We start from the raw sequence: 12,320 nt of genomic DNA, 5'->3' as shown, positions 1-12,320 counted from the left end.
ACAGAGCAGGGAACTGACACATATAGTGGAGGAAATGAACAGGTGATGAGTGAGTCCAGGTGAACAGACCAGGGAACTGACACATATAGTGGAGGAAATGAACATGTGATGAGTGAGTCCAGGTGAACAGACCAGGGAACTGACAAATATAGTGGAGGAAATGAACAGGTGATGAGTGAGTCCAGGGGAACAGAGCAGGGAACTGACACATATAGTGGAGGAAATGAACAGGTGATGAGTGAGTCCAGGTGAACAGAGCAGGGAACTGACAAATATAGTGGAGGAAATGAACAGGTGATGAGTGAGTTCAGGAGAACAGAGCAGGGAACTGACACATATAGTGGAGGAAATGAACAGGTGATGAGTGAGTCCAGGGGAACAGAGCAGGGAACTGACACATATAGTGGAGGAAATGAACAGGTGATGAGTGAGTCCAGGTGAACAGAGCAGGGAACTGACAAATATAGTGGAGGAAATGAACAGGTGATGAGTGAGTCCAGGGGAACAGAGCAGGGAACTGACACATATAGTGGAGGAAATGAACAGGTGATGAGTGAGTCCAGGTGAACAGAGCAGGGAACTGACACATATAGTGGAGGAAATGAACAGGTGATGAGTGAGTCCAGGTGAACAGAGCAGGGGAACTGACACATATAGTGGAGGAAATGAACAGGTGATGAGTGAGTCCAGGTGAACAGACCAGGGAACTGACACATATAGTGGAGGAAATGAACAGGTGATGAGTGAGTCCAGGTGAACAGAGCAGGGAACTGACACATATAGTGGAGGAAATGAACAGGTGATGAGTGAGTTCAGGGGAACAGAGCAGGGAACTGACACATATAGTGGAGGAAATGAACAGGTGATGAGTGAGTCCAGGGGAACAGAGCAGGGAACTGACACATATAGTGGAGGAAATGAACAGGTGATGAGTGAGTCCAGGTGAACAGACCAGGGAACTGACACATATAGTGGAGGAAATGAACAGGTGATGAGTGAGTTCAGGGGAACAGAGCAGGGAACTGACAAATATAGTGGAGGAAATGAACAGGTGATGAGTGAGTTCAGGGGAACAGAGCAGGGAACTGACACATATAGTGGAGGAAATGAACAGGTGATGAGTGAGTTCAGGGGAACAGAGCAGGGAACTGACACATATAGTGGAGGAAATGAACAGGTGATGAGTGAGTCCAGGTGAACAGAGCAGGGAACTGACAAATATAGTGGAGGAAATGAACAGGTGATGAGTGAGTTCAGGGGAACAGAGCAGGGAACTGACAAATATAGTGGAGGAAATGAACAGGTGATGAGTGAGTCCAGGTGAACAGAGCAGGGAACTGACAAATATAGTGGAGGAAATGAACAGGTGATGAGTGAGTTCAGGGGAACAGAGCAGGGAACTGACAAATATAGTGGAGGAAATGAACATGTGATGAGTGAGTCCAGGTGAACAGAGCAGGGAACTGACAAATATAGTGGAGGAAATGAACAGGTGATGAGTGAGTTCAGGGGAACAGAGCAGGGAACTGACAAATATAGTGGAGGAAATGAACAGGTGATGAGTGAGTTCAGGGGAACAGAGCAGGGAACTGACAAATATAGTGGAGGAAATGAACAGGTGATGAGTGAGTTCAGGGGAACAGAGCAGGGAACTGACACATATAGTGGAGGAAATGAACAGGTGATGAGTGAGTTCAGGGGAACAGAGCAGGGAACTGACACATATAGTGGAGGAAATGAACAGGTGATGAGTGAGTCCAGGTGAACAGACCAGGGAACTGACACATATAGTGGAGGAAATGAACAGGTGATGAGTGAGTCCAGGTGAACAGAGCAGGGAACTGACACATATAGTGGAGGAAATGAACAGGTGATGAGTGAGTCCAGGTGAACAGACCAGGGAACTGACACATATAGTGGAGGAAATGAACAGGTGCTGAGTGAGTCCAGGTGAACAGAGCAGGGAACTGACACATATAGTGGAGGAAATGAACAGGTGATGAGTGAGTCCAGGTGAACAGACCAGGGAACTGACACATATAGTGGAGGAAATGAACAGGTGATGAGTGAGTCCAGGGGAACAGAGCAGGGAACTGACAAATATAGTGGAGGAAATGAACAGGTGATGAGTGAGTCCAGGTGAACAGACCAGGGAACTGACACATATAGTGGAGGAAATGAACAGGTGATGAGTGAGTCCAGGTGAACAGACCAGGGAACTGACACATATAGTGGAGGAAATGAACAGGTGATGAGTGAGTCCAGGTGAACAGACCAGGGAACTGACAAATATAGTGGAGGAAATGAACAGGTGATGAGTGAGTCCAGGTGAACAGACCAGGGAACTGACAAATATAGTGGAGGAAATGAACAGGTGATGAGTGAGTCCAGGGGAACAGAGCAGGGAACTGACACATATAGTGGAGGAAATGAACAGGTGATGAGTGAGTCCAGGTGAACAGAGCAGGGAACTGACAAATATAGTGGAGGAAATGAACAGGTGATGAGTGAGTTCAGGGGAACAGAGCAGGGAACTGACAAATATAGTGGAGGAAATGAACATGTGATGAGTGAGTCCAGGTGAACAGAGCAGGGAACTGACAAATATAGTGGAGGAAATGAACAGGTGATGAGTGAGTCCAGGTGAACAGACCAGGGAACTGACACATATAGTGGAGGAAATGAACAGGTGATGAGTGAGTCCAGGTGAACAGAGCAGGGGAACTGACACATATAGTGGAGGAAATGAACAGGTGATGAGTGAGTCCAGGTGAACAGACCAGGGAACTGACACATATAGTGGAGGAAATGAACAGGTGATGAGTGAGTCCAGGTGAACAGAGCAGGGAACTGACACATATAGTGGAGGAAATGAACAGGTGATGAGTGAGTTCAGGGGAACAGAGCAGGGAACTGACACATATAGTGGAGGAAATGAACAGGTGATGAGTGAGTCCAGGGGAACAGAGCAGGGAACTGACACATATAGTGGAGGAAATGAACAGGTGATGAGTGAGTCCAGGTGAACAGACCAGGGAACTGACACATATAGTGGAGGAAATGAACAGGTGATGAGTGAGTTCAGGGGAACAGAGCAGGGAACTGACAAATATAGTGGAGGAAATGAACAGGTGATGAGTGAGTTCAGGGGAACTGAGCAGGGAACTGACACATATAGTGGAGGAAATGAACAGGTGATGAGTGAGTTCAGGGGAACAGAGCAGGGAACTGACACATATAGTGGAGGAAATGAACAGGTGATGAGTGAGTCCAGGTGAACAGAGCAGGGAACTGACAAATATAGTGGAGGAAATGAACAGGTGATGAGTGAGTTCAGGGGAACAGAGCAGGGAACTGACAAATATAGTGGAGGAAATGAACAGGTGATGAGTGAGTCCAGGTGAACAGAGCAGGGAACTGACAAATATAGTGGAGGAAATGAACAGGTGATGAGTGAGTTCAGGGGAACAGAGCAGGGAACTGACAAATATAGTGGAGGAAATGAACATGTGATGAGTGAGTCCAGGTGAACAGAGCAGGGAACTGACAAATATAGTGGAGGAAATGAACAGGTGATGAGTGAGTTCAGGGGAACAGAGCAGGGAACTGACAAATATAGTGGAGGAAATGAACAGGTGATGAGTGAGTTCAGGGGAACAGAGCAGGGAACTGACAAATATAGTGGAGGAAATGAACAGGTGATGAGTGAGTTCAGGGGAACAGAGCAGGGAACTGACAAATATAGTGGAGGAAATGAACAGGTGATGAGTGAGTCCAGGTGAACAGAGCAGGGAACTGACAAATATAGTGGAGGAAATGAACAGGTGATGAGTGAGTTCAGGGGAACAGAGCAGGGAACTGACAAATATAGTGGAGGAAATGAACAGGTGATGAGTGAGTCCAGGTGAACAGAGCAGGGGAACTGACACATATAGTGGAGGAAATGAACAGGTGATGAGTGAGTCCAGGTGAACAGAGCAGGGAACTGACAAATATAGTGGAGGAAATGAACAGGTGATGAGTGAGTCCAGGTGAACAGACCAGGGAACTGACACATATAGTGGAGGAAATGAACATGTGATGAGTGAGTCCAGGTGAACAGACCAGGGAACTGACACATATAGTGGAGGAAATGAACAGGTGATGAGTGAGTCCAGGTGAACAGAGCAGGGGAACTGACACATATAGTGGAGGAAATGAACAGGTGATGAGTGAGTCCAGGTGAACAGACCAGGGAACTGACACATATAGTGGAGGAAATGAACAGGTGATGAGTGAGTCCAGGTGAACAGACCAGGGAACTGACACATATAGTGGAGGAAATGAACAGGTGATGAGTGAGTCCAGGTGAACAGAGCAGGGGAACTGACACATATAGTGGAGGAAATGAACAGGTGATGAGTGAGTCCAGGTGAACAGAGCAGGGAACTGACACATATAGTGGAGGAAATGAACAGGTGATGAGTGAGTCCAGGTGAACAGACCAGGGAACTGACACATATAGTGGAGGAAATGAACAGGTGATGAGTGAGTCCAGGTGAACAGACCAGGGAACTGACACATATAGTGGAGGAAATGAACAGGTGATGAGTGAGTCCAGGTGAACAGAGCAGGGGAACTGACACATATAGTGGAGGAAATGAACAGGTGATGAGTGAGTCCAGGTGAACAGAGCAGGGAACTGACACATATAGTGGAGGAAATGAACAGGTGATGAGTGAGTCCAGGTGAACAGAGCAGGGAACTGACACATATAGTGGAGGAAATGAACAGGTGATGAGTGAGTCCAGGTGAACAGACCAGGGGAACTGACACATATAGTGGAGGAAATGAACAGGTGATGAGTGAGTCCAGGTGAACAGACCAGGGAACTGACACATATAGTGGAGGAAATGAACAGGTGATGAGTGAGTCCAGGTGAACAGACCAGGGAACTGACACATATAGTGGAGGAAATGAACAGGTGATGAGTGAGTCCAGGTGAACAGAGCAGGGGAACTGACACATATAGTGGAGGAAATGAACAGGTGATGAGTGAGTCCAGGTGAACAGAGCAGGGAACTGACACATATAGTGGAGGAAATGAACAGGTGATGAGTGAGTCCAGGTGAACAGACCAGGGAACTGACACATATAGTGGAGGAAATGAACAGGTGATGAGTGAGTCCAGGTGAACAGACCAGGGAACTGACACATATAGTGGAGGAAATGAACAGGTGATGAGTGAGTCCAGGTGAACAGAGCAGGGGAACTGACACATATAGTGGAGGAAATGAACAGGTGATGAGTGAGTCCAGGTGAACAGAGCAGGGAACTGACACATATAGTGGAGGAAATGAACAGGTGATGAGTGAGTCCAGGTGAACAGAGCAGGGAACTGACACATATAGTGGAGGAAATGAACAGGTGATGAGTGAGTCCAGGTGAACAGAGCAGGGAACTGACACATATAGTGGAGGAAATGAGCATGTGATGAGTGAGTCCAGGTGAACAGAGCAGGGAACTGACACATATAGTGGAGGAAATGAACATGTGATGAGTGAGTCCAGGTGATCAGAGCAGGGAACTGACACATATAGTGGAGGAAATGAACATGTGATGAGTGAGTCCAGGTGATCAGAGCAGGGAACTGACACATATAGTGGAGGAAATGAACATGTGATGAGTGAGTCCAGGTGAACAGAGCATGGAACTGACACATATAGTGGAGGAAATGAACAGGTGATGAGTGAGTCCAGGTGAACAGAGCAGGGAACTGACACATATAGTGGAGGAAATGAACAGGTGATGAGTGAGTCCAGGTGAGTCCAATAACGCTGATGCGAGTGACGAGGGAGCGCAGGTGTGAATGATGGATGGCAGGGGTGAGTGATGGAGGGCAGGTGTGAGTGATGGAGGGCAGGTGTGAGTGATGGAGGGCAGGTGTGAGTGATGGAGGGCAGGAGTGTGTGATGCAGGGTAATCTGGCGCTAGAAGTAAGATCCTTTACCTCAGTACTTTGATGAAGCACCTTTGGCAGCGATTACAGCCTCCAGTCTTCTTGGGTATGATGCTACAAGCTTGGCACACCTGTATTTGGGGAGTTTCTCCCATTCTTCTCTGCAGATCCTCTCAAGCTCTGTCAGGTTGGATGGGGAGCGTCGCTGCACAGCAACATTCAGGTCTCTCCAGAGATGTTCGTATGGGTTCAAGTCTAGGCTCTGGCTGGGCCACTCAAGGACATTCAGAGACTTGTCCCGAAGCCATTCCTGCGTTGTCTTGGTTGTGTGCTTAGGGTTGTTGCCCTGTTGGAAGGTGAACCTTGGGCCCAGTTTTAGGTCCTGAGCTCTGGAGCAGATCAAGGATCTCTCTGTACTTTACTGCATTCATTCATTTATTTATTTATTTAATTTAACCAGGTTTCACATTTATTTAACCAGGTAGGCTAGTTGAGAACACCTTTATTTAACCAGGTAGGCTAGTTGAGAACACCTTTATTTAACCAGGTAGGCTAGTTGAGAACAATTTCTCATTTACAACTGCGACCTGGCCAAGATAAAGCATAGCAGTACGACACATACAACGACACAGAGTTACACATGGAGTAAAACAAACATACAGTCAATAGTACAGTAGAAAAAATTATATATACAGTGAGTGCAAATGAGGTAAGATAAGGGAGGTAAGGCAATAAATAGGCCATAGTGGCAAAGTAACTACAATATACCAATCAACTGGAGTGATAGATGTGCAGAAGATGGATGTGCAAGTAGAGATACTGGAGTGCAAAGGAGCAAAATAAATAAATAAATACCAGTATGGGGATGAGGTAGATAGATGGGCTGTTAACAGATGGGCTGTTAACAGATGGGCTATGTACAGGTGCAGTGATCTGTGAGCTGCTTTGACAGCTGGGGCTTAATGCTAGTGAGGGAGATATGAGTCTCCAGCTTCAGAGATTTTTGCAGTTCGTTCCAGTCATTGGCAGCAGAAAACTAGAAAGAAAGGTGGCCAAAGGAGGAATTGGCTTTAGGGGTGACCAGTGAAATATACCTGCTGGAGTGCGTGCTACGGGTGGGTGCTGCTATGGTCACCAATGAGCTGAGATAAGGAGGGGCTTTACCTAGCAAAGACTTGTAGATGACCTGGAGCCAGTGGGTTTGGCGATGAGTATGAAGCGAGGGCCAGCCAACGAGAGCGTACAGGTCGCAGTGGTGGGTAGTATATGGGGCTTTGGTGACAAAACGGATGGCACTGTGATAGACAACATCCAATTTGTTGAGTAGAGTGTTGGAGGCTATTTTGTAAATGACATTGCCGAAGTCGAGGATCGGTAGGATGGTCAGTTTTACGAGGGTATGTTTGGCAGCGTGAGTGAAGGATGCTTTGTTACGTTCATCTTTCCCTCGATCCTGACTAGTCTCCCAGTCCCTGCCACAGAAAAACATCCCCACAGCATGATGCTGCCACCACTATGCTTCACCATAGGGATGGTGCCAGGTTTCCTCCAGACGGAACGCTTGGCATTCAGGCTAAGAATTCAATCTTGGTTTCATCAGACCAGAAAATCTTGTTTCTCATGATCTGAGAGTCTTTAGGTGCCTTTTGGCAAACTCCAAGCGGGCTGTCATGTGCCTTTTACTGAGGAGTGTCTTCCGTCTAGCACTCTACTGTAAAGACCTGATTGGTGGAGTGCTGCAGAGATGGTTGTCCTTCTGGAAGGTTCTCACATTTCCACAGAGGAACTCTGGAGCTCTGTCAGATTGACCATCGGGTTCTTGGTTACCTCCCTGACCAAGGCCCATCTCCCTTGATTGTTCAGTTTGGCAGGGCGGCCAGCTCTAGCAAGAGTCTCAGTGGTTCCAAACTTATTCCATTTAAGAATGATGGAGGCCACTGTGTTCTTGGGGATCTTCAATGTTGCAGAAATGTTTTGGTATCCTTCCCCAGATCTGTGCCTCGGCACAATCCTGTCTCTGAGCTCTACGGACAATTCCTTCCACCTCATGGCTTGGTTTTTGCTCTGACATGCACTGTCAACTGTGAGACCTTATATAGACAGGTGTGTGCCTTTCCAAATCATGTCCAATCAATTGAATTTACCTCAGGTGGACTCCAATTAAGTTGTACAAACATCTCAAGGATGATCAATGGAAGAACGATGCACTTGAAATACATTTTGAGTCTCATAGCAAAGGGTCTGAATACTTACGTAAATAAGGTATTTCATTTTTTTTATGTTTTAATACAACTGCAAACATTTCTAAAAACCTGTTTTCACTTTGTCATTATTGGGTATTGTGTGTAGATTGCTGAAGAAACAAATATATTTTATCATATTTAGAATAAGGCTTTAACGTAACAAAATGTGGGAAAAAGTCAAGGGGTCTGAATACTATCTGAAGGCTCTTTATGTTGAGAAACACCAGACACTCCAACCCAAACTAGACAGTGAGAAACACCAGACACTCCAACCCAAACTAGACAGTGAGAAACACCAGACACTCCAACCCAAACTAGACAGTGAGAAACACCAGACACTCCAACCCAAACTAGACAGTGAGAAACACCAGACACTCCAACCCAAACTAGGCAGTGAGAAACACCAGACACTCCAACCCAAACTAAACAGTGAGAAACACCAGACACTCCAACCCAAACTAGACAGTGAGAAACACCAGACACTCCAACCCAAACTAGACAGTGAGAAACACCAGACACTCCAACCCAAACTAGACAGTGAGAAACACCAGACACTCCAACCCAAACTAGACAGTGAAAACACCAGACACTCCAACCCAAACTAGACAGTGAGAAACACCAGACACTCCAACCCAAACTAGACAGTGAGAAACACCAGACACTCCAACCCAAACTAGACAGTGAGAAACACCAGACACTCCAACCCAAACTAGACAGTGAGAAACACCAGACACTCCAACCCAAACTAGACAGTGAGAAACACCAGACACTCCAACCCAAACTAGACAGTGAGAAACACCAGACACTCCAACCCAAACTAGACAGTGAGAAACACCAGACACTCCAACCCAAACTAGACAGTGAGAAACACCAGACACTCCAACCCAAACTAGACAGTGAAAAACAACAAAGGTATTCTAGTTGCCAGAACGTCTTGGCTTTCCAGCTTTTAACCAACCTAACTTCTTACTTGAACATGTTGTGTGAGTTTAATAGAACGACTAGACCCGGGTCCATTGATCTAGCAGTTGGTTAATCATTAGCTGTCCGTCTGTTGACTTTGCACAGAGCAAAGGTACATCTCTGTGACTCAGCAGAATAATTTAAGGTATAGGTACATCTCTGTGACTCAGCAGGAGGACATAGGCAGAATCATTTAAGGTATAGGTACATCTCTGTGACTCAGCAGAATCATTTAAAGTATAGGTACATCTCTGTGACTCAGCAGAATCATTGAAGGTATAGGTACATCTCTGTGACTCAGCAGAATCATTTAAGGTATAGGTACATCTCTGTGACTCAGCAGGAGGACATAGGCAGAATCATTTAAGGTATACACTTGTCAGAATATCAGAATATCATGCATTACGTCAGCTCATATCATGCATTATGTCAGCAAATAGCATGCATTATGTCAGCAAATATCATGCATTATGTCAGCAAATAGCATGCATTATGTCAGCAAATATCATGCATTATGTCAGCAAATATCATGCATTATGTCAGCAAATAGCATGCATTATGTTAGCTCATATCAAACATTATGTCATGTCATGCATTATGTCAACTCATACCATGCATTATGTCAGCTCATATCATGCATTATGTCAGCAAATAGCATGTATTATGTCAGCAAATATCATGCATTATGTTAGCTCATATCAAACATTATGTCATGTCATGCATTATGTCAGCTCATACCATGCATTATGTCAGTTCATATCATGCATTATGTCAGGTCATACCATGCATTACGACAGCTCATACCATGCATTATGTCAGGTCATACCATGCATTACGACAGCTCATACCATGCATTATGTCAGGTCATACCATGCATTACGACAGCTCATACCATGCATTATGTCAGGTCATATCATGCATTACGACAGCTCATATCATGCATTATGTCAGGTCATACCATGCATTATGTCAGGTCATACCATGCATTATGTCAGCTCATATCATGCTGTCTTCTACTTTCTCCAGTATGTATGGGGTTGCCTATAGGCCTTCAGTACTTAGTGTGTCAAATCACACAACGTGATAGATTGGCCCACTTAGTGTAAGTACATGATAGATACATTGTATCGTAATAGCATTACTACTACACTATATTGTAGCGACACTTGAACACGTAGGCTATCGGGGTTAACTACACGGCCAATGCACAGCTAAGGAATAAATGAACATTTCATGTCTGCAGCAACAAAATGCAAAACGACAGACAGATTCATCTGAGGACGACCATAGGATCACGCGTCGCTCCTAACCCCACCTCATCCGTTCCGCTGTCGGGCACTTTGCAGTAGACCTCCCCGGTGGAAGGGTCGTAGGAGTCGATGTGTCGGGAGCACGGGACGAACTTTCCTCCGATGTAGTTCTCAAGAACGAGGTGTGTTCGGTGGTCAGCGGTCTTCGACATGGCTCGGCTGGCAAATAGTGTTATTATGAAGACTATACTGTTAAAATAATGGCGAGTTGAGGTGGAGACCAGGATGAGAAAATATGAATCACCTGTGGAGACACTCGGCTCGCAGGTACAGATGTTCTCACTTCTCACGGCTCAATTAAAACGCGTGAAGTAACGGGACCCTGGAGTCCCTCCCACTTTACAACCAGCGTCGGGTCAACGTACCAAAAGACAGCCTATTCCCTACTTGATGCACTACTTTAGAACAGAACTCATAGGGCTCTGGTCCCAAAATAGGGAACTATAAAGGGAAAAAGGGAGGTCTTTAGGAAGCATTGTTGTCAGTGTTGTCATTCGGGTCATATGGTCCAAAGGTATTGTAGTTATTGCCATGGACCAATAGAAACTTCTAAAATTGTTATTGACGGGACAAGGCACCAATCGTTGTGGAGTGGAGGCGGGACGTTGATAGTATACGATTTTCAATAACTTACATAGCATACATAAAATAAACTAGATCCCCTTTTCTAGATCCCCTACAATACAGCCCCACAGTGGAGGTGTCATAATACCCATAAAACCTAGCAGTCAAATAGGGAAATGGTTCCAATAATTTTCCCACCATTCATTTCTCTCATAGGGGCCCTAAAATTTGACAAAGACACCAGCCACCCCAGTCATAGACTGTCCTCTCTGCTACCAGAGCTCCGAGTCTAGGTCCAAAACGCTTCTTAACAGCTTCCACCCCCAAGCCATAAGACTCCCGAACAGCTAATGAATTGGCTACCCAGACATGTCGCCCCCCCCAATCTCACTTTAACTCTACCTACATGTACACAACCGTTCAAAAGTTTGGGGTCACTTAGACATGTCCTTATTTTCTAAAGAAAAGCACAGTTTTTGTCCATTAAAATAACATTAAATTGATCAGAAATACAGTGTAAACATTGTTAATGTTGTAAATGACTATTGTAGCTGGAAGCGGCAGATGTTTAATGGAATATCTACATAGGTGTACAGAGGCCCATTATCAGCAACCATCACTCCTGTGTTCCAATGGCACGTTGTGTTAGCTAATCCAAGTTTATCATTTTAAAAGGCTAATTGATCATTAGAAAAACCACTTCTGCGGCTGTGCTTGTGTAGCGTGGTTCGTTCTGCGTTGTGTACTTTTAATTAGGACGCTGCCACAACTGGAGGTCTGCTGGTTAAATTATTTTTTTTTGCCCTGCACACGAAGAGACAACACACATGATGTTTACCCTTGGCGCAGTCTTAGCTCGTCTGGCACCTTGCTAGCCGAAGGTCAGGCAAAAGTATGGAGATATGGAAATACAGAAAAACCGCGATGGACCAAACCAAAATATACAAAACTTTTACAATCACATGTATGTACAATATTGATATGAAAAAGTGTTTGTACACCAAAGAAAAACGTTAGCTATGGAGCTGTAATTAAATAAAAACATACACTGAATTATTATTATTATTATCAAATTATTAACATCCCCTCTTGACCTGGCCTATTTGAATTGGTCCTTGTTTGCAACTTGGTGCATAATCTAGGGGAACAACATCACACTGCTACATTAGCACAGCTGAAAACTGTTGTTCTGATTAAAGAAGCAATAAAACTGGCCTTCTTTAGACTAGTTGAGTATCTGGAGCATCAGCATTTGTGGGTTCGATTACAGGCTCAAAATGGCCAGAAACAAAGACCTTGATT

General features: G+C 45.2%; 1 protein-coding gene and 2 long non-coding RNA genes across 6 annotated transcripts in view; 2 read left to right on the top strand and 1 right to left on the bottom strand.

Annotated features, from left to right (window-relative positions):
- Positions 1 to 10,865, bottom strand: part of LOC139402756 (2-aminomuconic semialdehyde dehydrogenase-like) — a 56,765-nt gene extending 45,900 nt beyond the window's left edge. Inside the window, exon 1 of one of the 4 annotated variants that reach the window (XR_011633266.1) lies at positions 10,699 to 10,865. Coding sequence is in view for 1 of the 4 variants with exons in the window: in XM_071146673.1 (XP_071002774.1) it covers positions 10,460 to 10,606 (147 nt within the window). In the remaining 3 variants the exon portion in view is untranslated. Of the gene's footprint in view, positions 1 to 10,459 lie in introns of all 4 variants that reach the window. The other 3 variants (XR_011633265.1, XM_071146674.1, XM_071146673.1) reach the window with 3 other exon arrangements.
- On the top strand, positions 3,729 to 4,225 carry LOC139402754 (uncharacterized). The gene is made up of 3 exons (XR_011633264.1): positions 3,729 to 3,824; positions 3,888 to 3,968; positions 4,158 to 4,225. It is a non-coding gene; the product is annotated as an uncharacterized lncRNA (long non-coding RNA).
- LOC139402758 (uncharacterized) lies at positions 8,909 to 9,808 on the top strand. Its single transcript, XR_011633267.1, has 3 exons — positions 8,909 to 9,295; positions 9,349 to 9,387; positions 9,466 to 9,808. It is a non-coding gene; the product is annotated as an uncharacterized lncRNA (long non-coding RNA).
- Positions 10,866 to 12,320: the final 1,455 nt, after the last annotated feature.

This window comes from Oncorhynchus clarkii, unplaced genomic scaffold (genome assembly GCF_045791955.1).
Source record: "Oncorhynchus clarkii lewisi isolate Uvic-CL-2024 unplaced genomic scaffold, UVic_Ocla_1.0 unplaced_contig_6721_pilon_pilon, whole genome shotgun sequence".
In the NCBI taxonomy this organism is placed as follows: Eukaryota; Metazoa; Chordata; class Actinopteri; order Salmoniformes; family Salmonidae; genus Oncorhynchus; species Oncorhynchus clarkii.
Note: the sequence above shows the minus strand (reverse complement) of the source record. Positions and strands in the feature narration are given on the sequence as shown.